The 27869-nt window shown below is 46.4% G+C and overlaps 2 protein-coding genes across 8 annotated transcripts in view; both read right to left on the bottom strand.

Annotated features, from left to right (window-relative positions):
- LOC101953593 (collagen alpha-6(VI) chain-like) overlaps positions 1-27869 on the bottom strand; it is a 268888-nt gene that overhangs the window by 20568 nt on the left and 220451 nt on the right. The gene's annotated exons all lie outside the window — the stretch shown is intronic.
- Positions 1-27869, bottom strand: part of LOC101953884 (collagen alpha-6(VI) chain) — a 298199-nt gene that overhangs the window by 201851 nt on the left and 68479 nt on the right. The window contains exons 28-31 of the mRNA XM_065583600.1: positions 27276-27338; positions 24793-24855; positions 23617-23652; positions 23389-23511 (exon numbers count right to left, since the gene is read on the bottom strand). Of these exons, the coding sequence (XP_065439672.1) occupies positions 23404-23511; positions 23617-23652; positions 24793-24855; positions 27276-27338 (270 nt within the window). The 3' untranslated portion in view covers positions 23389-23403. Of the gene's footprint in view, positions 23512-23616; positions 23653-24792; positions 24856-27275; positions 27339-27869 lie in introns of the transcript that reaches the window.

The raw sequence follows: 27869 nt of genomic DNA, 5'->3' as shown, positions 1-27869 counted from the left end.
CATCCGGTCGGCCACTGCAGCAAAGAGTTGCGTCGTCTTCCTAAATGGTTTTGTACGCTCAATATAGAAAGCAAGGGCCCTGCCTACGTCCAAGGAGTGCATACGCTGGTCTTGATGGGTGGTGTGCGGCTTCGGATGGAAGACCGGGAGAAATATATCTTGGTTCACATGAAAAGCTGATACCACCTTGGGAAGAAAGGCAGGGTGGGGGGCGAAGCTGCACCTTGTCTTTATGGAAGACTGTGTATGGAGGCTCAGACGTGAGCACCCTGATTTCAGAAACATGCCTTGCTGAAGTGAAGGCTACAAGGAAGGCTGTCTTCCAAGATAGGTAAAGGAGCGAACAGGTAGCCAATGGCTCGAATGGGGGCCCTGTGAGCTTGGAGAGAACCAGGTTAAGATCCCACGCCGGAACAGGTTGGCGTTGGTGTGGGTATAGCCAGTCTAAGCCCTTGAGGAATCTGACGACCATCGAGTTAGAGAAGACCGAGAAAGCGTGTTCTCCTGGGTGGAACGCTGATATAGCGGCCAGGTGAACACTGACTGAAGATATTGCCAAGCCCTGCTGTTTTAGGGATAGGAAATATTCAAGTATAAGAGGAATAGACGCCTGCAAGGGGGGCGTGGCCCGCTGCTCGCACCAACAGGAGAAATGTTTCCACTTGGCTAAGTAAGTGGTCCGTGTAGAGGGCTTTCTACTTCCCAGCAGAATCTGTTGCACGGGATGTGAGCATCATAGCTCTGTCCGATTCAGCCATGGAGCATCCACGCTGTAAGGTGGAGCGATTGCAGGTCAGGGTGACAGAGTCGGCCGTGGTCCTGAGAGATCAAGTCTGGGCACAAGGGAAGCATGATCGGAGTTTGTACCGATAGCTCCAGAAGCATGGTATACCAGTGCTGTCTTGGCCAAGCTGGAGCAACTAGAATCATATGTGCCTTGTCTCTGCGTAGCTTGAGGAGCAACCTGTGGACCAGTAGGAATGGAGGGAAAGTGTAGAACAGCTGGTCTCTCTACGATAGGAGGGAAGCGTCTGACAGGGAGCCCGGAGATCGCCCTTGGAGGGAGCAGAACATGTGGCACTTCCTGTTAGCTTGTGAGGCGAACAGGTCGACCTGGGGAAATCCCCACCTCTGGAAGATGGAGAGGATGATATCCGGGTGAATTGACCTCTCGTGCGTCTGGAAGGATCTGCTGAGATGGTCCGCTAGAGTGTTCTGGACTCCAGGGAGGAACGATGCCATGAGATGTATCGAGTGGGCAATGCAGAACTCCCACAGGCGAATGGCCTCTTGGCATAGGAGAGACGACCGGGCTCCTCCTTGCTTGTTGATGTAGAACATGGTCGTGGTGTTGTCTGTGAGGACTGACACGCAACGGCCATGTAGGAGACCGAGAAATGCCTGACAGGCTAGGCGCACCGCCATCAGCTCTCGAACATAGATGTGCAGAGCTAGTTGGGATGCGGTCCACAGGCCCTGGGTATGGTGCTCCCCGAGGTGAGTGCCCCAACCTAGAGATGAAGCGTCCGTGACCAGGTGCAGGGAGGGTTGTGGGGCGTGAAATGGCACTCCTGCGCAAACCGCCTTGTGATCCAGCCACCAGGTGAGAGAGGTCAAGACCGAGTTCGGAACCGTGACCACCATGTTCAGGTTGTCCCGATAAGGACGGTACACCGACGATACCCAGGCCTGAAGTGGGCAAAGCTGAAGTCTGGCATGCCTGGTTATGTAAGTGCAAGAGGCCATGTGTCCCAACAGGCCGAGGCACGTCCTTATTGTGGTGATCGGGAAGACCTGGAGTCCGTGGATGACGTTTGTGATGGTGTGAAACCGAGTGTCTGGCAGAAGAGCTCGGGTGAGTCTGGAATCTAAGACTGCCCCGATAAACTCTATTCTCTGGGTTGGCTCCAGAGTGGACTTTTCTTTGTTGAGTAGAATGCCTAACTCGTGGAATGTTTGTAGTATTATCTGGACATGAGCTTGAACTTGATCCCTGGTGCGGCCGCGCACCAGCCAGTCATCTAGATACGGGAACACCTGTATCCTTTGCCGATGAAGGTATGCTGCAACGACAGCCGTACATTTTGTGAACACTCTCAGAGCCGCAGACAAGCCGAAGGGAAGGACGGCAAATTGGTAGTGCACATTGTTTACTACAAATCGAAGGAAGCGCCTGTGTGGGAGGTAGATTGCTATATGAAAATACGCGTCCTTCACGTCGAGGGTGGCGTACCAGTCTCCAGGATCCAAGGAGGGAATGATAGTCCCTAAAGAGACCATGTGGAACTTCAACTTTACTATGAATTTGTTGAGTCCGCGTAAGTCTAAAATGGGTCGCAGACCCCCTTTTGCTTTGGGGATCAGGAAGTAGCGGGAGTAAAACCCCCTGCCCCTTAACTCTGGTGGAACCTCCTCTATGGCCCCCATAGAGAGGAGCCCAAAAACCTCCTGTGTAAGGAGATGCTCGTGAGAAGGATCCCTGAAGAGGGACGGGGTGGGAGGTGGGGGGGGGAAAACGAAGAAAACTGGAGAGCGTATCCCCTCTCCACCGTGCGAAGGACCCAACGGTCTGAGGTTATAAGGGACCAAGCACGGTGGAAACAGGAGAGGCGATCCCGAAAGAAAGGAAATGGATCCTGGGTAGTGGCTGGCACGCCGTCCTCGAGCGCACCTTCAAAAATTTTCCTAGGTCCTGATGGTGGTCTAGGAGTGCCTTGGTTCTGACCGGGTTGGGGGCCGGTTGACCTCCGTCTACCACCTCGGCCCCGCCTTCTGGGGAAGTCCTGTCTTGGATGAGGAGGAGGAGGCTAGAACCTTTGTGGCTGGGGCCTAAAGGGCCTGCGCTGGGGACCTGGGACATGCATCCCCAGGGAGCGCATGATGGTTCTGGAGTCCTTGAGGATCTGCAACCGAGAGTCCGTCTTGTCCGAGAACAACCCCTGGCCCTCGAACGGCAGATCTTGCAGGGTCTGCTGCAGTTCTGGCAGTAACCCCGAAACCTGGAGCCAGGAGACACGTCTCATGGCTATCCCAGATGCTAGTGTCCTGGCGGCAGAGTCTGCTATGTCCAGGGAGGCCTGCAAGGAGGTCCTAGCCACCTTTTTACCTTCCTCCACTAGGGCCCCAAACTCTTCCCTCGAGTCCTGGGGGACCAGCTCTTTAAATTTACCCATGGAATTCCAGGAGTTGTAATTGTACCGACTCAAGAGCGCCTGTTGGTTCGCGGCTCTGAGCTGCAGACCCCCCGCTGAGTAAACCTTGCGCCCAAACAAATCGAAGCATTTGGCATACTTCAATTTGGGCGCTGCCGCCTGCTGACCATGACGCTCTCTTGCGTTCACTGAGGAGACTACCAGTGAACACGGCAGAGGGTGTGTATAGAGGTACTCATGGTCTTTAGAGGGGACAAAGTACTTCCTCTCTACACCTCTGGCAGTGGGAGGGATGGAGGCTGGGGTTTGCCATATGGCATTAGCGTTAGCCTGGATCGTACGAATGATGGGCAACGCCACCCTGGTTGGGGCATCAGCTGAGAGGATGCTCACCACTGGGTCCTCCACCTCCACTATCTCCTCAGCCTATAGGTCCATGTTCCGTGCCACCCTACGCAACAAGTCTTGGTGGGCATGGAGGTCTATTGGAGGTGGGCCTGAGGATGTTGTACCCGCCACCGCCTCATCTGGGGAGGATGAGGAGGACGCCTCAGTGGGTAAAGGATCCATATGAGGGTCCGGCTCCAAGGGTCCCTGATGTGCAGGATCCCCTGCACCGGGGTCTGGGGCCTGCGTGGGAGTCGGCACTGGAGTCTCCATGCCCCCTGGGGGAGGACGGGAGATGGTGGCCTCAGGAACCCTGGGCTCAGAGTGTGCCAAGCGAGAGGTCGCTGGTGGAGCCCCTTGAGCTTGATGATATGCCCATGGGGTCCAGAAAGACCAATATGCAGGGTCCTGTCTAGGGTCCCCTGCATCCTCCTGCCAATGACCCAAGTCGTCTGCCGCCTGACCCTGAGCAGGGTATGCTGATCGGGAAGCTCCTTCCGATGAGCGAGACACCGATCTTGAGGGCCAGGGTGGTGCCGAGTGTGGTTGCAGGGGCTCGTCCTGGTACGGTGCCGAGCGGTGCCAGTCCACAGGCGAGCGGTCTCTGCGCGGTGCCGGTGAGCGGTACCGGGATTGAGAACGGTGCCGATGGCCATGGCGGTACCAGGATCCAGATCTGGATTGCGAAGACAAAGACCGTCTGTAGACTCGGTGCCGGGAGCGGCCTTGCAAACAGGAGTGGCGCTCATACCCGTGCCTGGAACTGCGTCTGGACTCCAACCAGTACCGATGCTCAGGTCGGTGCTGAGAAGTAGACTGGTGCCAGGAGGAAGATCTGGGCTTCGAGTACGACCGGCGCCGAGATGAAGATTGGTGCCGGGAGCCCCAGCCATGGAGGAGCCGGCGTGGCACAGGGGGTCAGCAGCCCTGCAAAGGCGGCGGCACCGCTATCGGGGAGCAGCCACGCTCCCCGTCCCTCCTACCCAGGCTGTGGCCTGGCGCCCCCCCCCCGCGGGGTCCTGCAGGCTGCGGCAGATGCATGCGGTCGGCAGCCCCCGTGCGCCCCCCAGCTCCCCCCTCGCCATGCTCGGACTTTGTGGCTCCTGGGCATGTGAGCTGCCGCGGCGCGGGGCCCTGAGCCTGCTCCGGGAGGGGCAGCGGCAGTGGTGGCTCACACTCCCGGGAGCTGCAGAGCCCAAGCGCGGCGAGGGGCAGCCGGGGGGGCCCATGGGGGACCGGTGCCCGCATGCATCCGCTGCAGCTTGCAGGAGCCCCCGGCGGGGGCGCCGGGCTGCAGCTTGGGCAGGAGGGGTGGGGGGCATGGCTGCTCCCTGCTAGCCGTGCCACCGCCTTTGCAGGGCTGCTGCTCCCCTGCACCGCGCCGGCTCTGGTGCCTTCGGATGGCAGCTCCTCCCTGCCGAGCTGCTGCAGCGGCCCAAGCCTGGCAAAGCCAGTGAGCGGACTTGGGGCGGGGGCTGCTGGAATGGGGTAGGGAGGGCTCGCGGGGGGGGGGGGAGGGGCTGTGCACCCTCCAGAGGAGTTCAGGAGGCGGGGAGGGGGGAACCTGGTCTGGGGAGCAGCCCCTGGGCAGGCTGGCCCCCGGGGTCTATAAAGACTCGTTGGGATTTGCCCCTCAATGTACCGATGTGCAGGGGGGGAGGGGTGTTGTGTTTCGGGGGGGTTGGGGGGGTGTTTCGGCAGCACTGTGGGGGGGGGTTCGGCCCTCCGCTGTTTTCTTTGGAGCAATATGGCCATCGCCGCTTTATGAGTTGTGCAGGCCTAGACCATCCCTGATAGGTGTTTGTCCAACCTGCTCTTAAAAATCCCCAATGATGGAGATTCCACAACCTCCCTAGGCAATTTATTCCAGTGCTTAATCACTCTGACAGGAAGTTTTTCCTAATGTCCAACCTAAACCGCTTCTTGTTTACAATATCACCTGAAAGTGAGACTAGGCATTCTCATGGCACTGTTGTAGCCAGTGTCGCAAGATATTTACGTGCCAGTTGTGGTAAAGATTCATACGTCTCAACATGCTTCGCCCACCATTCCAGAATACATGCTTCCATGCTAATGAACGGTTCTGCTCAATAACAATCCAAAGCAGTGCGGACTGACATTTCGTTATCTGAGTCAGATGCCAACAATAGAAGGTTGATTTTCTTTTTTGGTGGTTCAGGTTCTGTAGTTTCCGCATCGGAGTGTTGCTCTTTTAAGACACCTGAAAACATGCTCCACACCTTGTTCCTCTCAGATTCTGGAAGGTACTTCAGATTCTTAAACCTTGGGTCAAGTGCTGTAGCCATCTTTAGTAATCTCACATAGGTACCTTCTTTGCATTTTGTCAAATTTTCGTAAAAAAGTGTTCTTAAATCGAACAACATGTGCTGGGTCATCATCCAAGACTGCTATAACATGAAATATATGGCAGAGTGCAGGTAAAACAGAGGAGGAGACATACAATTCTCCCCCAAGAAATTCAGTCACAAATTTAATTAATGCATTTTTTTTTTAAACGAGTGTCATCGGAATGAAAGCATGTCCTCTGGAATGGTGGCCAAAGCATGAAGGTGCATACAAATGTCGAGCATATCTGGCATGTAATTACCTTGCAATGCCAGCTACAACAGTGCCATGTGAACACCTGTTCTCATTTTCAGGTGACATTGTAAATAAAAAGCAGGCAGCATTATCTCCCGTAAAAGTAAACAAACTTGTTTGTCTTAGCGATTGGCTGAACAAGAAGTAGGACTGAGTGGACTTCTAGGCTCTAAAGTTTTACATTGTTTTGTTTTTGACTGAAGTTATGTAACAACAAAAAAAATCTATATTTGTAAGTTGCACTTTTGTGATAGAGATTGCACTATAGTACTTGTATGAGGTGAATTGAAAAATACAATTTCTTTTGTTTATCATTTTTACAGGGAAAATATTTGTAATAATAATATAAAGTGAGCACTATACACTGTCTTCTGTGTTGTAAATAGAAATTAAATATTTGAAAATGTAGAAAAACATCCAAATATTTAATAAATTTCAATTGGTATTGTATTGTTTAACAGTACGATTAAAACTGCGATTAATTGTGATTAATTTTTTTTTAGTTAATTGCGTCAGTTAACTGAGATTAATCGACAGCCCTAATTTTTATGCATTTGAGTACATTTCTTCCTAAGAAAAACTTGGCAGCACAGATAGTGGAGATAAGCAGTTGGTTGTAAATCATGATCAACATGCTACTCATTGGAAAGTTCCCTCCTTTTAGGGATTAACTTGTGAAGAAGAAATAAAGCCAGAAAATTCAGCTGTGGTTATTTGAAACACCAATGTCTTTGTCTAAATGCTTTTGCCAGTCTCTCTCGGGCTTTTTGCCAGACAGCACTAAATAATAGTGTTTTTTCTCTAATACATATGGATCTTACCATAACAAAGAGTGCAGCGCCGAAATGTTTCCAAGAATGGCTCATAGTCATCCTCTTGATTAATATTTATTACCTGGAAAAATCCAGTATCGTCCATCTAGACAGAACAATAATAAAAGGATTTAGTGCAGAAGGCAAGTGGTGAGTTTTACCTTAAAACAGTTTCTTTGAATACTGTACAATTGTGTTCACGTCAGGCATTCAGAGAGAATTACATTCATTCCTAAGTGTCAGACATTCAACCCCTAAGCCACCCACAACCAACAGCAATTTTGTATATTCTCCAGCGTGACAAACTTCAGTGACCCTGAAAACCTCCAGAGAAACCTCCAGTTTCCCAACTACCCTTCAGCGATGAACTTGGGTTCTGGCTGTCTTTGTGCTGGGCTCTGACTTGGCACCTCCACACTGAAGTTTTGCCCTCTATTGGGGGCTGGGATGTTCCAAATCTCAGAGTCAGCCAGCTTGTGTGATCTGGAGCATTTCATTTGACACACAGTTAATTCAGTAGAAAACTGGTGAGACCTTAAATGCGTGTCCAAAAACAAGGCACTGCATACTCTAGTTTTCCAAGCAGAAGTACGGATTGAGAATAATTCTCAAAACAAAAATGCTACATTGAGTGTTTCCAAACACTAGCTACTCCTTACAAAGTGACAGGCCCTCTCCTTCAGTGTCTCCTTGAACAGACTTCCCATTGACGTCAATGGAGGGGTTCAAGGACTGCATGCTGAAACTGGGCATCAGTGACACCAGGCATCTTATTCTATTCTGAAATGGTTCTCTTTCCACTGATGTAATGTAACACAAGCTAGGAGTTATGTAAAGGGAGAGGGGAAAAGGAGCAGAAGTGAGTGACGCAGAAAAATTCTATGCCCACTTTCTGGGCTTGCTTAGGAATTTTTATTCTTAGCCAACACTGATTTGGCAGACTATTGGGTCTGATATATTTAAGAAACATGCCATGTATCCCTCAACTACCTATTTCCAAATTTCTTACTCCATGCTTCCATCTCTCACCCTTTAAACAGGACTTTAAATTACTGTAAAGCCCAAACCTGAAGCCCTTAAAAAAAATACTCTCACAGGGTGACACTGGCCCTTTAAGAGAGTGAGGCCAATGCACCTATGACTGGTCAGTTGATCCCCAATTAGGCTTAAAAGAGGGCAGCTCAGCTTTGGCCTTAGAGGGGAGAGAGACCTAGTGAGTCAGAGCTGCTCAAGAGCACTGACTGAAAAGGACAGAGACGGGCAGGTGTGAGCTGCCCGAAGAGCAGAGGAGAGAGACCGGAAGAAACAGCAGCAATGGAAAGCTGCACAGAGAGACACTGGAAAGAGGAAGAGGTCTGTGGTGCGGCCTAGCCAGGGCTGGGGAATCCTGTGGAGCTAAGGGAGAACTCATGCAGAAGCCACCATGAAGAAGGGGAAAAACCTGGCTGGTTGGGAGCAGCTGAGCCCAAAGCAAGAAGGGCTGATGCTGGAGGGTGGATCCCAGGGGTAGAGGTCACAGGCAGAGAGGCCTGTGTGAGGAGAACACTAGGGGAAGCCCCTTGCAGCAAGCCTAAGTGGAGGGCTGCAGGAAGCAGAGCCCAAAACAAGGGGGTTGTCCTGGAGGGACGTTCCCTGAGCAGGGGTAGGACTCTCAGAAGGGAAGCCTGGCTCAGTGGAACACTGGAGAGTTCTGTCCCAGGAGACCTGCCTTGCGGCTATGGGAAAAGAGTTGCGGGTCTTGGAACACTCAGGTAGATGCCCTGGAGAGTGGGGCCCTGGAACAGGGGCTAAAGGAACTGGACAGAGTGGTTAGTGACTCTCGGCTGGGTGACTGGGGAACGGTGACCTTTGCACGGGATTGACGAGCTGCTGCGTTATAACCTTGTATAACTTTGGGGGTTTGAGAAGAACTGTTTTACTATGAGGGATCTGTGGACTGTGACCCTTTTATTAATATAAAGGGTTTGAATTTGCTGCTGAGAGACAATGTTCCTATGCACAAATGGATTCCAAGGGGAAACTGAGGTAGGTGCAGCACCCTGCTGCAGAAGGGCTCCCTGAGTGGGGGCCGTCCTACTCCACATCCCTTTGTTAAACTGATTTCTCTTAATAGTGTCTTCAACTATATCTTTATTTAGCTTCTAGTCTTTCTCCTTGAAAGAGATTACAGGGTTTCCACAAAAATCTATGACACGCTGTATTGTAAAGTAATTTTTACAATATTATCAAAAACAAAATGTTGAAGCTGTAAAATTCCAACTGATTTTTCTCCTTTCCAGCAAAAAATGCTGCAAAAGAACAATCTCTTCGGAGAACGTACTGCAGCACAACTATGCACAGAACACACTTTTAGACACTGAGGCATGGTCTACACTAGGAGGTTATGTCGAATTTAGCAGCGTTAAATCGAATTAACTCTGCACCCGTCCATACAACAAAGCTATTTAGTTCAAAATAGAGGTCTCTTAAATTCGACTTCTGTACTCCTCCCCAACGAGGGGAGTAGCGCTAAATTCGACATGGCCATGTCGAATTAGGCTAGGTGTGGATGGAAATCGACGGTGATAGCGCCGGGAGTTATCCCGCAGTGCACCACTCTGTTGACGCTCTGGACAGCAGTCCGAGCTTGGATGCTCTGACCAGCCACACTGGAAAAGCCCTGGGAAAATTTGAATTCCTTTTCCTGTCTGGGCAGTTTGAATCTCATTTCCTGTTTGGACATTGCGGTGAGCTCAGCAGCACTGGCAACGATGCAGAGCTCTCCAGCAGAGGTGACCATGCAATCCCAGAATAGAAAGAGGGCCCCAGCATGGACTGATTGGGAAGTCTTGGATCTGATCGCTGTGTGGGGGATGAGTCCGTGCTTTCGGAGCGCACTCGAAAAGACGGAACGCAAAGATCTATGAGAAGATCTCAAAAGCAATGACAGAGAGAGGATACAGTCGGGATGCAATGCAGTGCCGCGTGAAAATCAAGGAGCTGAGACAAGGCTACCAGAAGACCAAAAGGCAAACGGACGCTCCGGATCCCAGCCCCAGACATGCCGTTTCTACGAGGCACTGCATTCCATCCGAGGTGCAGCCGCCACCACTACCCCACCACTGACCGTGGACTCTGAGGATGGGATATTGTCGACAGCCGGTTCCTCGGAGATGTTAGTGGATGGGGAAGATGAGGAAGGAGATGAGGAGGACGAGGCAGTCGACAGCACTTACAACACTGATTTCCCCGACAGCCAGGATCTCTTCATCACCCTCACAGAGATCCCCTACCAACCGTCCCCAGGCGTTAACCCGGACCCAGAATCAGGGGAAGGATCAGTCGGTAAGTGTTTTAAACATGTAAACATTTATTTTGAACAGAACATTAATATTAACAGTGGGTTTTTCATGATTTGTTTGCCCTAGGCGCTCTACTGTTTAGTCCTTGCCAGTGCAGCTACAGTAAAATTTGGTCTACATGTCCGGGGATAGAGCTGAAATCCTCATGGGACATCTCCATGAAGCTCTCCTGGAGGTAATTGGAAAGCCTTTGCATGAGGTTCCTTGGGAGAGCGGCCTTATTGTGTCCTCCGTAGTAGGAAATGTTTCCGTGCCAGGAGATCAGCAAGTACTCTGGGATCATTGCCTTGCAGAGCATGGCGGCATACGGCCCTGGTCTTTGCAGGCTTTCCCGAAGCATCCGTTCTTTCTCGGTCTCTGAAATCCTCATCAGAGTGATGTCGCTCATGGTGACCTGCTTTGAATTAGGTAGGGGAATGTTAGTATTGGGACTGCTTGCCTGTTCCTTTACAGAACTGTAACCGGTGGTTTACAGCCACGCGGTGGAGGCGGGAGAGGGGCAACATACAGGGATCTTTCCCTGGGACAGCCGCGAGGGGGTGTTACAGGGGCAGAGTTCATGCTTGCCGGATTGCTGGCAGCAGGAACTGGCCAACGCTAGGAGCATTGCTTTGAACGTGAAAGGAGGCCAGTGCTATTATTAAAGTTTTAAGCAGCCACAAGTCTACAGCTTACCATGTCAGCCTGCTACCCAAATTCCGCTGTCCTGCCCAGCTTGTCTGATCTGCACTGCAAGACCCCAGGCACTGAATGCGAAGGCCGAAAATTCGACCTTGTCCTGAGTGCGCATGTGATAGGTGCTGTGGATGGTCTTGTTCACAGAGAAAGACTAGGTTCTTTGTTCACAACAAAATTTATCTTTCTGAGGAATTCACTCCCTTTTTCCCATCCCACAGCTGCGACTGTTTCCCGACCTACCCTGGCACCACACTCCCAGAGGCTAGCGCAGATTAGGCGTAGAAAGAAAAGGACACGGGAGGACATGTTCTCGGAACTTATGGGCTGCTCCTGAGCCCAGGCAGCCCAGCAGACCCAGTGGAGGGAGAACTTGTCCCAAATCCATCGATCACACATTGAACGGGAGGAGAGGTGGTGGCAGGAAGACCAGCAGGCGACTCAAATGCTGCTTGGACTAATGAGGGAGCAAACGGACATGCTCCGGCGCCTTGTGGATGTTCTGCAGGACCGGAGGCAGGAGGACAGAGCCCCGCTGCAGTCTATCTGTAACCGCCCTCCCCCGCCACAAAGTCCCAAGATGGAGGGGCGGCAGAGTCCGTGAAAACTCTCACTCCACCCCTGCAGACTGCTCAAGTAGCAGAAGGTTGTCATTCCCCAAAATTTGATAAGTCCTTTTCTTCCCGCATCACCGAAGCCCCCGTCCCAGTTTCATCCCCTAAGTGTGTAGTTGCTAATAAAAAATACGTTTCTGTTAATTACTGTTTCCATCATGTTCTTTTAGAGGAGAGTCTGTTTGAAGGGGGGGAAGGGGGTTGGTAATTGGACAGGACAGTCACCTTTACCAGGTCACACACACATTGCAGTCACTAGGGACCCTGGTCAGTCTGGGAGGTGGTTTTCATGTTCTGTGTGGGGGGAGGGAGGCTATGTGACTTTGTGGCGGGGGAGGGTGGTTAGAGATCTTATGCAGCGGTCCTTATCCTGGATCACAAAGCCACGCAGCAGGGGATCTGTAACCGTCCTCCCCCTGCCACAAAGTCACATAGCCCCCACACACAGAGTCCCGAACAGGAGGGGTGGCAGGCTCCGTTGAAACAACCAGTCCACCAGTGCGGACCGCTCTAGGAGCAGGAGCCTGTCATTCCTCGAGTGTAGAAGCGTCCTTTGCATCACTACACTACACCCGCTCCCCACTACAGTCTGCGTCCCAGTTTCAACACTTTACCGCGAAAACAGTAATAAAGAAAACGGTGTTCATTTACAAATTTCCAGTGATTTTATTTTTAAATGTGTGTTGGAAGGGGGGTGAACGGGGTATGTAACTGGAGAGGATAGTGAACATTCGCTGGGTAAAGAAACGGGGACAGGTTCAGCTTCTCTGTAAACAAACTTAATAGTCACAGGTTACCCTGCTCACTCAGGAACCTAGCTTTCAAAGCCTCCCGGATACACAGCGCGTCCCACTGGGCTCTTCTAGTCGCACAGCTGTCTGGCTGGGCGTAATCAGCAGCCAGGCTATTTGCCTCAACCTCCCACCCCACCATAAAAGTCTCCCCCTTGCTCTCACAGAGATTGTGGAGCACACAGCAAGCTGCAATAACAATGGGGATATTGGTTTCGCTGAGATCAGAGCGAGTCAGTAAGCTTCTCCATCTCCCCTTGAGACGTCCAAAAGCACACTCCACCACCATTCTGCACTTGCTCAGCCGGTAGTTCTTTTTCAGTGTCCAGGGTGCCTGTATAGGGCTTCATGAGCCAGGGCATTAGCGGGTAGGCTGGATCCCCGAGGATCACCATAGGCATCTCCACATCCCCAACAGTTATTTTGTGGTCCGGGAAGTAAGTACCCTCCTGCAGCCGTCTAAACAGACCAGAGTTCCTGAAAACACGAGCGTCATGAACCTTGCCCAGCCATCTGACGTTGATGATTGTAAAACGTCCCCTATGGTCCACCAGTGCTTGCAGCACCATTGAAAATAAGCCCTTTTGGTTAATGTACTGGCTGGTCTGGTGGTCCGGTCCCAGGATAGGGATGTGAGTTCCATCTATAGCCCCACTGCAGTTTGAGAATCCCATCGCGGCAAAGCCATCTATGATGACCTCCACGTTTCCCAGGGTCACTACCTTTGACAGCAGTACCTCAACGATTGCGTTGGCTACAACAACCCCCACGGTAGATTTGCCCACGCCAAAGTGGTTTGCGACTGACCGGTAGCTGTCTGGCATTGCAAGCTTCCAGAGGGCTATGGCTACTCACTTCTGGACACTCAGGGCTGCTCGCATCCGGGTGTCCTTGCACTTCAGGGCAGGGGACAGCAACTCACAAAGTTCCAGGAAAGTTACCTTCCTCATGCGAAAGTTTCACAGCCACTGTGATTCATCCCAGACCTGCAGCACTATGCGGTCCCACCAGTCCGTGCTTGTTTCCCGGGCCCAGAATCACCGTTCCACAGCATCAACGTGACCCATTGCCACCATGATGTCCATGGTGCGGGGTCCCATGCTTTGTGACAGGTCTGTGCCAATCTCAGACTTCATGTCTTCACCGCGCTGCCGTAGCCTCCTCGCCCAATTTCTCAGCATCTGCCTCTGGAAAAGGTGGATGATAAGGTGCGAGGTGTTGACAAGGGCCATAACTGCAGCGATGGTCGCAGTGGGCTCCATGCTCGCAGTGCTGTGGCGTCCGCGCTGTCACTCACCAGAAAAGTGCGCAAACTGATTGCCCGCCGGTGCTTTCAGGGAGGGAGGGCGGGAGTGACGGTTGGATGACGACAGTTACCAAAAACCACCCTCGACACATTTTTTTCCCCAGAAGGCATTGGGGACTCGACCCAGAATTCCAATGGGCAGCGGGGACTGCGGGAACTGTGGGATAGCTGCCCACAGTGCACCGCTTCCAATGTCGACGTTTGCCCCATTAGTGTGGACTCACAAAGTCGAATTACTGTCCTTAGTGTGGATACACACGTTCGACTTTGTAATATCGATTCCTCATATTCGATTTAAGTAAAATCGAACTACTCTCGTAGTGTAAACATACCCTGAGTAATGAGTGCTTTAAGGGCTCGAGTCCTGCTCATCTTGCTCATGTGATCAGCATTTGGCCCAAGACAGTGTTATCTAGGGTGACCAGACGTCCCAATTTTATCGGGACTGTCCCGAAATTTGCTTGTTTGTCCTGCGTCCTGACCAATGTTAGGTCGGGACAGCGGCCAAGCACGTGGCGCTCGGCGGCTGCGGCTCTGGCGCCCAGGCCCGAACCCCCGCGAGCCCCGGCCTGCTGCGGGGATCCAGCAGCGCGCACGCTGCGCCCTGCCCCTGGCCAATCGCATCTGGGCTGCTGCCGAGCTGGTGCTATCCCGTGGCGGCCCCGGGGTGGAGACATCAGCAGCCCAGTTCGTTCCCCTGTGGGTCCCTAGCGGGATGCGGGGGCTGAGACCTGCTGCCCCCACTCCGGGGCCACCCACGAGATTGCACCAGCTGGGCAGCCAGCCGAGACGCAACTGGCCAGGGGCTGGGCTCGGGGGGTTCGCGGGGGCCAGAGACGCAGCCACTGAGCACCACGTTCTTGGCCAGCAGCTGCTTCCTCCCCCCGCTGCAGTGGGAGCTGCAGCAGCGGCTGCTCCCGAGTCCCGCCGCCTAGGTGGGGAGAACAGCCGCCGCCTGGCCCCACGGGCCGCTCCCCTACTCTCCCTCCAGGTACCGCGCCCAAGTCCTGCCTGCTCGGGGCCAGGCCGGACTCACACTCACCCCAACCCCGCGCTCCTGGGCCTCCCTGCAGCACTTGCAGAGGGAGGAGGGGTTCCTCTGCCGCCATTTTCTTTCCTCTGCCCCCCCGCCCCACTCTCCCCCCCGCATCCCGATATTTGACCTGGGTGATCTGGTCACCCTACTGGTATCCTATAATCATACTGTGGTAACTGGAAATGTCATCACAGAACAAGTTAGCTGAACAGGAACTGTATGTAACGTTAGATGTGCCAAATTGTGTTAGAGAAACATTAAAGTTGCACTGACTTAAAATAAAAAAAAAAAAATAGAAATCCAAACATATTGTTCCTACAGCTATGCAAACTTAGCCACATTGCACAGATCTGCTCTTTGATTTGTTGTTGTTGCTAAATCCAGAGCAGAAATTGCTCTGTTACCCTAAAACAATGACTGAAGTGTGGGTCTCCATATTCAGTGTGCCTCAGTGATTTCCATACCAAATCTGCACAGTTTGCAAGAAAATACTTTTTCTGTCTGGCCCCTCACCAACTCAGCTTAGCTATTGACAGTCAACTTAGGTTGTTCCCATTTCACACACCGTCAATGCTAATAAAGGTTCTGCAGGCTGAATTATTCTCTCAGCTACAACTATGCAACCCTGTTATATTTAGATTATGTAATCAGTGATACCTCTGCAAGCCACCAGATAATTAAGAATCACGCTGTTTTTCTTCATAAGGTGCCCTGCTCTCTCTACCACTGTTATTTAAAGGATTTCCTTGTCACAAATGCTAATAGTCCCACAAACACATTGCTTTGGTAGTGAACTCTACAGTTTTCAAGCACATTGGGTTTGATTCCCCACTGCCTTGCCCCTTGTGTAGTCATTTACCCCCAGGCAGAGTGAGTGGAAAACACCACTGTTCAGGTTTGGTACTGTTTTACTGCTATTCTGCACTCACTTTCCACAGGGGTAAATGACAGACAATGTAAGGTGTAAGGCAGTGGAGAATCAGGCCGGGTTTTCTTGAATTTCTTAAATACTCTGATTAAGCACCAAGTCCTACAGTTTTTACAGGATGCATAGTCCTTATACAAGTAGTTCTACTGACTTGAATGGAATCACTAGCATTAATAAGGACTATTCATGTAAGTGTTGCAGGATTTGACCCCAGATATAATCACAAATAATCAATATAATGGTCCAGATCTGTCTTGGGTGTAACTCCACTGAAGATAATGGAGTTACACCAAAGGATGAATGTGGCCCACTGTGTTTTGAAGGCTGTGAAATACAAAGTCTTGTTACTGAACATCAAAAAGAAAACATTAGTGGATGTCTTACCGCGAAAGAATGACTGAGGAGGGGAACATCATTCAAAGCGATAACTACTGGAACAATATCAAATGCAGCATACTCCAGAACTGCCGTATAAATAGAAAATTTATCTGCAGACAGCCCATTGCTGAAAAACACGGCTACTTTTCTCACATTAGGACCTTGGCGAGTTCGCTTGAAAACATTCCTGGCAACAAATCCCATCGCTCTGACAATATCCCGTTCGCTTGAGGATCTCTCATAAGCCAGATTATTAAGTTTGTTGAGGAGCTGATTCTTGTTGTAGAACTCGGAGAAGCGGATCAGGTAATGAGTGTTGGAATTGTAGGACACAACAGCGACTCTAGCTCCCACTGGGCAGTTGCTGTCTCTAATTTTGGTGGCATTCACTACTGATATTACAATCTCTCTCATTCTTTCAAATAACTGGGATGTGACATCCTGGGATATGTCCAAAGCAAACACTAGTTCCGTTGGATATACTGGGCATTCCGGTTTTTCTAGAAGATAAAAACAGTTGTTATACAAATCTCACAGGATAAAAAATGCAAGCTATTTTGAAGTGATTAATAACTTAATACTTAATTTTGCTTTCCCGAGATAGCAGGCAGCATTATATCAGGCTATCTAGGGACTCACTATTCAGAAAATGATACAAGGGCAGGTTGGACTGGGGTGCAGTTCAGGAATGCAATGAGACTTTTTCAGACACTGCACTGAGGAGTGTGTGTGTGCTGGACACAACTGCAGTCCCTGTATTCCTTCAAACGGGGGGGGAGGGAAGAGCAGGGGGAAGCCAAAGTCATAGTCTTGCCCCCTCCCATGCCACATATATGCTTGCAAAAGTGGCTGGGTGGAGAGGTGGATTATGGAGCTCTTCCCTTCCTGTCTGGAAGATTCAGAAGGGATTGCGTTTCCTGAGGCACAATCACTCCTGGAGCGCTCTCTGTGGTAACGCGGTTCTGTACTGGCCCCAGCTCCATGCTCATCAGGCACAATGGGGCCTACCATGTCTATTGTTCTTTACTTAAATGCAACACTAAGCTGTGGAAAAGCATGGGGGTACTTCTATGATTAAATACATTTCAGTGTTTTTGGTGACTCCAAAGGGTAGTAGAGGCACATGATGTTAGGAAAGACAGCTGAAAATAAATCTAATGAACGGAAAGGAAATGGTACTCTAACCTCATGGACCATGATGGTACCCAAAGTTTGTTATAACATAAGAGAAAACTCTGAGGAAAGAGAAACACCAAAATGACTTTAACAAACAAAGAGAACTGGTAGATAACATCCCGTGGGAAGAAAATCTAAAGACTAAAGGAGTTCACAGGAGAGCTGTGAAACAGAAGTTTCTCAAAGAGACGGTATTGAAGGTGCAACAGCAAACTATCTTGATGCAAAGGAAAGATAGGAAGAATAATAAGAGGACAATATGGCTCCATGAGGAGCTCTTTAATAGCCTGACAATCAAAAAGGAATCCCACAAAGAGTGGGCAAATTATTAAGGATTAATACAAAAGAATAGCACAAGTATGTAGGGACAAAATCAAAAAGGCTAAGGCACAAAATGTACAAGGGACATAGAAGGCAATAACAAGAGGTTCTAACAATATATTAGGAGAAGAGAAAGATGAAGGAAAGTGTAGGTCCTTTACTTAGCTGTGAAAAAAAGCTAGGAACTGGATGGCATCAAGAAGGCTGAGGTGTTTAATGCCCGTTTTGCTTCAGTCTTCTCTAAAAAGGTAAACTGAGACCAGATGCTTAACACAATTAATATTAACAACAAAGGGGAAGGAACACAAGCCAAAATAGGGGAAGAACAAGTTAAAGAATATTTAGATAAGTAAGACGTATTCAAGTCAGCAGGGCCTGATGAAATTCACCCTCTGGTACTTAAGGAACTAGGCTGAAGGCATCTTGGAACCATTAGTGACTATCTTTAAGAAGTCATGGAAGTTGGGTGAGGTTCCAGAGGGCTGCAGAAGGGCAAACATTGCACTTATCTTTAAAAAGGGGAACAAAGAGGACTCAGGGAATTATAGACCAGATTTCAATATCAGGAAAGATACTGGAACAAATTATCAATCAATCAATTTGTAAGCACCTAGAGAATAACAGGATTATAAATCATAGCCAACATAGATTTCTCAAAAACAAATCATAGCAAACCTACCTAATTTTCTTCTTTGGCAGGATTACTGGCCTAGTGGATAGGTGGGAAGCAGTAGACAAGATATACTTTTGACACAGTCCCACATGACATTCTCATAAACAAGCTAAGGAAATATGGTTTAAATAAAATTATTATAAGGTGAGTACACAACTAGTTGAAAGACTCTATTCAAAGAATAGTTATCAATGGTCCACTGTCAAAGTGGGGAGACTTATCTAGTGGGGTCATGCAGAGGTCTGACCTAGGTCCAGCACTATTCAACATTTTCATTAAATGACTTGGACAATGGAGTGAAGGTTATACTTATAAAATTTGCAGATGACACCAAGCTGGGAGGGGTTGAAAGCACTTTGGAAGACAGGATTAGAATTCAAAATGACCTTGCTAAATTGGAGAATTGGTCTGAAATCCACAATATGAAATACAATAAAGACAAGTGAAAAGTACTATACTTAGGATAAATAAAATGTACAGTTACAAAATGGGAAATAGCTGGCTAGGTGGTGGTACTACTGAAAAGGATCTGGGGTGGTAGTGGATCACAAATTGAATGAGTCAACAATGTGATGCAGTTGCAAAAAAGGCTAATATTCTGGGATATATTAACAGGAGTGTCATATGTAAGACACACAAGGTAATTGTCCTGCTCTACTTGGCTCTGGTGAAGCCTCAGCAGGAGTACTGTATCCAGGTCTAGGCACCATGGTTTAAGAAAGATGTAGACAAATTAGAGAGTGCCCAGAGAAGAGCAACACAACTGATAAAAGGTTTAGAAAAGCTGACCTGTGAGGAAAGGTTAAAAAAACTGGATATGTTTAGTTTTGAGAAAAGAAGGCTGATGGGGGACCTGGTAACAGTCTTAAGATATATTGGGCAAATATAAGGGTTGTTATAAAGAGGATGGTGATCGCTTATTCTCCATGTCCACTGAAGGTAGGACAATAAATAATGGGCTTAATCTGCAGTAAGGGAGATTTAGGTTAGATATTAGAAAAAACTTTCTAACTATAAGGATAGTTGAGGTTGTGGAATCCCCATCATTGAAGGATTTTCAGAACAGATTAGACAAACACCTGTCAGGGATGGTCTTGCCTAAGTGCAGGAGGCTGGACTAGATGACCTTTCAAGGTCCCTTCCAGTACAACATTTCTATGATTAATCTGTCACCAATGAGTAATGAGGTAACTTGGCTGGAACAGTGAGTCAATTAACTGTAGAAAGCAAGCTACCTTTTTAATGGGGTGTGGATCAGGAATGGAGTGCATCAGAGATTTGGAGGTCAGGCCATAAAATCATGGAACTGAAATAGATCTTGAGGGCAGGCAAAAGTAGAAAAGCAAATCAAGATCAGAACATTGAGGGAGAAACTATAGTTTGGTAAGATTCGGGGATGTGTTTTTTGGGGAGTGGGATGTAAAGCCGCAAAGAGGAGTGGAAGGGGATGAAGATAAGAACAAATATGGAGGGCTGGAGAAGTAGAATATGACAGAATATAGCCCTTTGTCCACACCCTATACTGTATTGTAATAATCTTTGTATGAAGTATGCCTTGTGAGGTATCATTTGAAAACTCACAATTTGCTGGTTATTATTATCCCGATAAAATGTGTGCAGCAACATTGTATGTGAAGTTATAAGATTCCACTATATGGCATTAACAACATATGTTCCAAACTGAGGATGGCATACAGGTCTGTCTCAAACAAAGTAATGTGTGCTCTGCTTAATTTGCATTTAAGCAGTAATCAGAGTCATTGAGCAGGAAGGGAAACATAGGGTGATCAGAAAGGTGAGGAAAATGCAGCAGGGAACATCCTTCCTCATAGGCTCTGTCTCCTGAATCTCAGCTGGAAATGTTTTTCAAGAATGGGACTAACAATATAAAAAAGAGGAACAAACACCCCAAGACACATTCCTGGCACCAGAAGCAACAAAAGAAGCATTTGTGGGACTGGAGAAGGGGTCTTGACCTACTAAGTTTGGTCAATAAGACTGTTGAAAGCATATGATGAGAAACTTTGCTTGAATTTGATATAATTTGTTAAGTTAGGCAGTAGTAGCATTTGAACTTTATTTTCTTGTGACCATTTCTGATTTTTATGCCTCATTATTTGTATTCACTTAAAATCTCTCTCTTTGTAGTTAATACACTTGTTTTATTGTTTTATTTAACAGACTATACATAAACTTCTATTCTGTAGGAGTCAGCTAGGCAGTACAGGACATACATTTCAAGGGGAAAAGTCTAAGACTGGGGGTGTTTGGGGATCACCCTGCAGTATAACTAAGGCTGGTAAGAGCCAAGGTGTGGCTGGCAGCAACACACACAGACATAGCTGGGAGTGGCTTCCATGCTGGAGGCTGTTTGTGAGCAGACCAGGCTGGCGCTAGAGCAGTAAAACATTGTAAAGGGCATCCCAGGTTAGAGGGCAGGGGTGACACAGCTACTTGTTTGTCTGGATTGTACCCTGCATATGTCACAGAGTCAGAGAACAAAATTCATCATCAGTTTGAAGAAGTGAGGCAACACTGGAATGTGTAGGGAGTGGAGCCCGGTCTGTGTCCCTAAGAGAGACCAGAAAAATAAAAAAAGGAGAGAGAACACCACAGGATAAGCAACAAGACAAAGATATAAGAGAAAGAAAAGATCCAAAGCAGTATATAGTCTTCTTTTGTAATTGGTAATAGTAACATTCCAGGAGATTAGCTCTATGGGGGCTTTACCAATATCAAAGACAAATGATGCAAAGGATTGAGGATACTAATACACCAAGAAGCAAAATCAGAAATATACAAGGAAAGGCCATGAGCATATAAACTGAAAATATTCAGACAATAGGAATCAATGATGGATTGGATCGTAAACTTAAAAGATTTGTGGCAATTAAACTAAAAGAAGAATATATCCTTCTTTTTGCTTCAGTGCATGATCCTAACAACTCCAATACACCTGAAACTGCAAATATATGCAGACTGTGAAGACAAAAAACTCATAAGTGTGAGTAGTTGTCAAGGCTGACACTCAATGTGAAGAAATTCTTGATTAAAGGAAGAATACTGGTTTCTCACTCCTGCTGTGGAGCAATCTCAGGGCGTTGGTGATATCAAAACACATAACAATCACTCTGACTAGTTAAAGAGAAACACTGATGGCCCCTTTCTGATCACATGTCCAATCCTCTTTATCCCACAGTGGAGGACTCAATACAGGGCCTTGAAAATTGAGAGTATAAAAGTAGCACTCTGAGAAAGTCAATGAGAACTTCTGGGCGAGAGAGGAGAAGAAAACAATGGGGCAGGTTTTCCCAAGGGATTTTCCCTCAAAGTATATTTATTTGCAAAGTTGCCTCAGATGCTAGGTACTTCATCAGATATTGAGGAGGACAAATGAAGTTTTAAGGCCAAATCATCCTGCAATTCCCACAAACATGAGTAAACCTCAAAGAGCCATAGAGGTAAAACCTTTATTTTATCTCTGCACAAAAGTTACTCATGTGAGGGCTGCAGGCTAAGTGACATAATTCACAGTTTTAGTGGTTAAAAGGCAAGTAATCCAGAGAGATGCACCATAAGTATCTTTACAGTAATGGCCTAAGCTTCAGAGGTGCTGATCATCCACATCTCCCACTGCATTGAATGGAAATGCAGATGTTCAGAACCTCTTAAAATCAGGTCACAAAGGAACTAGAATAACTCAGAAGGACACAGGGCCAGGAGCTAAGTGTTAGTTTCTTGTTTTTTTTCTAGCTGTAGCTGAAAAGCAAGATAGGGATCAACTGAACTCTAGTTTACGTTGTCTTATCTAGTCACTGAACTCTGCAGATACAATATTAGGTAATGGGGATTCACATAGCCAGAACTAGCTGACCTGACGTTCTCAAAAAAAAAAAAAGAGGTAAAGCAGGGTGAATATTTATTTTAAAATCTGCATCAGTAGAACATGCTCGGGGCAAGCTATCAATGAGGAAATAAAGCAGAAAGGGTATGCCTATTGGAAGAGAAGTCTGACAAATTAAGAAGTAGTGATATGATGGGCAGGGAATGAGGGGCATGCTCTCTTTACAGAATTGCAGAACTACAGTTGTTACGCTTAGTTAGCCAGAGACAAACAGAGGCTGATCTATCAGCAGGTGGGGAGCTTAAAGAAGTGAAACTCCAGATCACAAGTGAGGTCTTTACCAAACCATCTTCCCAGACACATTGATACATTTTAAGATTTTAGTTACAACAATATAATAATAAACAGTACTCACCCTGCCAACAAGCTAAACAAAAAAAAGGGAAAAAATATTATACAGCATATTTTTAAAACAATCCTAAAATCTCTTTAAAAAAGAAAACTTGTAGTGTCATGGATTGCACACCTATAATTTTACAGCATTCCCTGTGCATGCAAAACACTCATTGGTTTCAATGGAAGTTGTTAAGTGCACAGGGAGTTCAGCTTCTGTCCCTTAATTTGCATTGCATGTTCTTATTGTGGATGTCTATGGTCCCTGGTTTCTAACAGAGTTTAGAGAAATAGATGTAACTCAGCAAATTATCCCAACTCCTGAATTTGTTTTGGCAAATTCCATGGTTCGAGACCCTGGACTGAAACATTCTAATGTTTTCTCAAATATTCTCTGCTTAGCCCAGCTCAGCTGAACTTTCACTGTGGATCAAGATTAGTCACATGAGTAAGGGTCCATAATCTGTATTTAAGATCGATAAACATAAAATAATGTAATTTACTTCCTGATCTTCCCTTAAGGACACTTGGGGCATCTTCATTATTCATATGGACACTAGCCCTTTCCAAGTGCCCCAAGCACCTAATTTCCATGAAGGCTATTTTATACACAACAAAGGGAACACAGATCCCTATAACAGCTATTGCCATTTAAAATAGTCTTATATTTCAAAAGAGGGTTTTTTGTTTGTTTTGTAATTTGCGAACTTCCAAAGGAAATCAGAGAAGCATGTTAGAAATGATCATGCAGAGTTACTGATTACTAGAATCAATAGACATTTACTGATTCACTTAGTGCATGGTACAAACACAGCTAAAACAGCATCGTAAAAAGGATCTACTGTGAGCTAAAAATACTCTCTCTGAAATGAAGGCTCTTTACTTGTCAAGCAATTACTCTCTCTTTTGCATGTAAATGGCCGTTAAGTCTGTAAATTGAAAAAGAAGTGGTCGCTAGAACTTGATTTTCTTTCCCTAAAATATCACTTCAAGTGCTGACCCTTTGGGTGATGTAATTTTATAAAGCAAAATGATGTAGTACTTACGGCTGTGTCTGCGCACAAAGTCAATGATTTCACATGGCTGCAGAACAGAAACAAAACAAGGAGAAAGAAAGGAATTCTTAGCTAATGAAGTGGTTTATTTCTAAATGTATACTGAATATAGAAACATGCCAGAGATACATACGGGAGAAGGGTGCAGTCCCATTGTTCCTTTAGCGCCCTATAAGAACAAGATTGTAGATTACTAGATAATTCAAAGCTTTAAACTGCCTGGATAATTATAACAATTCAACTGCAAGAATTTCTTGTACAACAAGACAATCATAGCAGAACCTGACTGTACTATGTATTTTCTCTCTTTTCATTTAATATGTATTATGCTATGGTGCCAATTTAAGTTCCAGAATGATGGGATCATGATACCCAAACAGAAACAGAGTTATTTTATTTTAATGGGCTTTGGGGAGAGATAGAAGAATTAATAATTTATATATATGGGAATCCATGTTCTTAGCACCTTTGAAAATCAGGTGTAATGTTGCTGCCCCTAAGCATCAGTCCAATATATCTTTGTGTAACATTACTGCTGCTTATGCCCAAGTACTGATTACAAACAAAAATTAGATTTGAGTGGAGTCCAGATTCAATTTCTGAGATGAGTGAAATCTCAGCTCACTTTTATTGAGATCTTTTAACTCCAGTCTTTGATTACAAAATTCTCTGAAAACAGCCATAGGCTGCAAACTTCAGACCTGGATAGAAAAGATTCCAAAAACAAGATATATGTTCCTAATTTTTTAAAAACGTTGCAACACGTGTTGTTCTTTAATTGCCAGTTTTCACGAGAGGCCCAAGGTCCAAATGAAAAAAGGTTGCAACTACATTTTAAGTACAATTAGGCATTTAAATAGTTGTCTAGATTTGCATGCAAAATTAGATTTGGGTATCTAAATAGTCATTTGCACATGCAAATACCTGATTTGTGCTCTCAGTTGCAGTAGAGTGAAAATTTGGACACACAGTTACATGCATAGACTTTGGGTCTCTTTTTTCTGAAAATCTGACCCTTAGAATTTTAGTTCAAAGTATTGTAACATAATCTGATATACAAACACACAAACCTATTGTCATATTGCTGGTGAAAACACAGAATTAGCATTTTTAAAGTGACATAACCAAGCAGCTTACAATATACCTACCTCCGGCACCCCAAAATGTGAGTGTCTTAATGATTTAGACTATTGAATACATACTGTAGCCGGAGACAGGGAAAAAAATCACCTCTCCTCACCTTCAAATTTAAAGGGAGTACCTTTTCATGCAAATAAAATTACATACACTTTACGTGGTCAATTCATACCCTGGGTCCTGGAAATCCCTTGTCCCCTGGAAATCCCTCTGGACCAGGAGGACCTGGAGGACCCTGGAAACATTGGCATAAATTAGACAGACAGACACTCTACAAATGGTATATACAGCAGTTATGATACTATTGCATACTTCTCTACTCTAGGGCCCAGTTCTCCATTTCATTAATGCAAGTTTTACACCACTTTAACTCATTCGGTTTGACGGATATACTCCTGATTTATAGCTGGGTGAGAAGAGAATCAGGCCCTATATATTTTCACATATAACCATTTTTAAAAGAAGAAAAATAGGATGGCAGCATACTACTGCTTTTCTTTGGGTGGTTCAGCTGAATGCTAGCAATGCTTACTGCACAGTCACTCAGGAGATAGGGATTCTACTCCCACCTCTACTATGGACTCTGTATAACCTTGGGAAAGTCACTTAACTTCTCTGTGACTCAGTTTCCTCATGGTAAAATGGGAGCAACACTTGCCTGCCTGCTTCCCTACACCTCACAAAGACACTGAGGCTAAATTAATTCATATTTGTAAAATGCTTTGATATCCTGGGATAGGAAGTGCTACATAAAAGTGTCCTACCCCCTCGTTTCCTAACCATGCACCCCTAAACAATTTCAGACATCCCTGACACAACCTCTGCACCAGAGGGGTGAGTGCAGCGGAAGTATAGCCAGCTCTGCTGGTCCAAGGTTCTCCTCCCATGCTGGCACACCATTTTAAGGTCATATTGCACAGCTCCAGCAGCGGACCATGACCTTAGCATGACCAAGGACCTGACCCTTGGCAAGGGAACTGACTATATTTCAGAAAAGCTTCTTCTGGCCCAGAAGTGAGTGTGCTACTAATTAAACTACCGTAGCACAACGTATACATTTATAACCCCAATGGCATGCTGCCTCTCCTGGTTTATTAACATCTGTTGGCAAAATTGTTATAAGGCTCTAAATTCTTTGGGGGTATAAGGTTTCACCCACTTTCAATGGAACTGAGGTTCCTAAATCACTCAGGTGCTTTTGAAAAATTTACCCTGTGTTAGAAGTTAATGGATAATGGGCACCATGTCACGTGTAATATCTAACCAATAACATTTTACATGTATAAAAAAAAAAAAAAAGACGACGACGACGACGTCAAGGACCCAATCAGGCTCCCATTGACCTTAAAATCAAAAGTCTCTGATTTCAGAGGGAGCAAGATCAGTCTGAAGTGAGGAAAAAAACCAAGTCATAGTGTGATAATTACAAAAACGAGTTGAAAAAGGTTAGCAATTTGCATGGCTAACTTATAATACAAAACTACTACTACGACTTTGCCCTTCCTTTGTCAGAGGAGCTGAAAACACAGTTAAACAGGAAACAGTTGCCCCAAAAGAAGTGTTTTGTTTACCTTGGCCTATTAAATGAAGAAGACTTAGCCATCTATCAGATTCTTTCAAAATAGTAACTGAAGTAACTCATGTATCATTACAATTTAAAATATAAAAACCACTTATACGAGCTCTAGCAACCCTGAAAAAATTAAACTTACTATTGATAAGGAGCATAATACAATAAGAAATGTTAATGTTTCAGCCAGTAAAAACAGCAACAAAATATGCCCCCGCCCACTCTACCGACTTCCCCATAACATCAGCCCTCCACAGGATTTCTATAAAATAATTAGACGTTGTGTTTCCCTGATTTGGAGCCAGCTCTGTGCTACACCAGTCTTCCAGTGTAAATTATTAAGGTTGCCATTAGTCATAAGAACAAGAGAACAGCCACACTGGGTCAGGTCAATGGTCCATCTAGCCCAGTATTGGATCTTCTGGCAGTGGCCAATGCCAGGTGCCCCAGAGGGAATGAACAGAACAGGTAATTATCAAGTGATTCATCCCATCCCCCATTCCCAGTTTCTGGCAAACGGAGGCTAGAGACTTAATTCCTGCCCATCCTGGCTAATAGCCATTGATGGACCTATGCTCCATGAATTTATCTAGTTCTAGGTCCAAAGACAGACTTTTACTGGACCAACTTCTCTTGGTGAGAGAGATAAGCTTTCAAGCCACACAGAGCTCTTCTTCAAGTCTGGGAAAGCTACTCTCAGTGTCACAGAAATTGCATGGTGGAACAGATTGTTCAGCATAAGTAGTTGGCACATATTGTAAGGTAGTGGCCCATTACACTGGTAAGAAGAGACAAACATGTCATCCAGCTATAGGCCACTGGAGGCCGCCTCTTGCACTAGGTTGATCTTCCATAGCTGGCTACACCAGTTTTAGACTTCCTAGTGGTGTACAAAGCAACTGCAACAGAGTGCGGGATCTGGACTATTGTGCTTACAACAGATGTAATACACATAAATTCAGCATGTTAAAAGATATCCATTTAAAACAGATTTCTATCACCTGGGCAGGAAAAATTACATGTGATTTCTGCATTAACAACAAGCCAATCTCAAGACAAATCAATATTCATAAAAAGGTGCTTACCCTTTGTCCTTTGATTCCTATTGGTCCAAGTTCTCCTGGAAATCCTGTTTCTCCAATTTCACCCTAATTAATTGGATACAGCAAAATTAAAATGTGAAAATAGATATTCATTAAAACAAAAGTGTGAATAACTCAAGAAATGGTTCTTGCTGTTTATTCTTCCATTCATACATCTCGCTTTTCAGAGCGCAAAGACTGATATGAAATAGGAATATACAAAAATATATACAAGTAGCACTGTGTGTGGTCTCTCCCTCCCACCCCCCACCCCCCCGCACCAAAATGATTCTTTCAGAAAATACACATTTTGCTGAGTCAATGGGGAATATTTAAGTTCTTATTCTTTCCATATGGAAGTGTTTATCTATTTAATATGCTAACACTCTACTGCTGATGTTTTTTGTTAACATATAATGGTCCTAAACGCAGACCCTCTGTGCCCTCCGCCCCAGCCTACCTTCACCCCAAATACCAGCTTCATAACTTGGAAGGATTCGATTAATACATGTAAATGTTAATTTCTCTGTACATACACAAACTGACTAAAAAAAATATTTCCATCAATAACAGAAATTTACAGATAGGCAAAGTAAG

The sequence above is a fragment of the Chrysemys picta genome, chromosome 2 (assembly GCF_011386835.1).
Source record: "Chrysemys picta bellii isolate R12L10 chromosome 2, ASM1138683v2, whole genome shotgun sequence".
In the NCBI taxonomy this organism is placed as follows: domain Eukaryota; kingdom Metazoa; phylum Chordata; order Testudines; family Emydidae; genus Chrysemys; species Chrysemys picta.
Note: the sequence above shows the minus strand (reverse complement) of the source record. Positions and strands in the feature narration are given on the sequence as shown.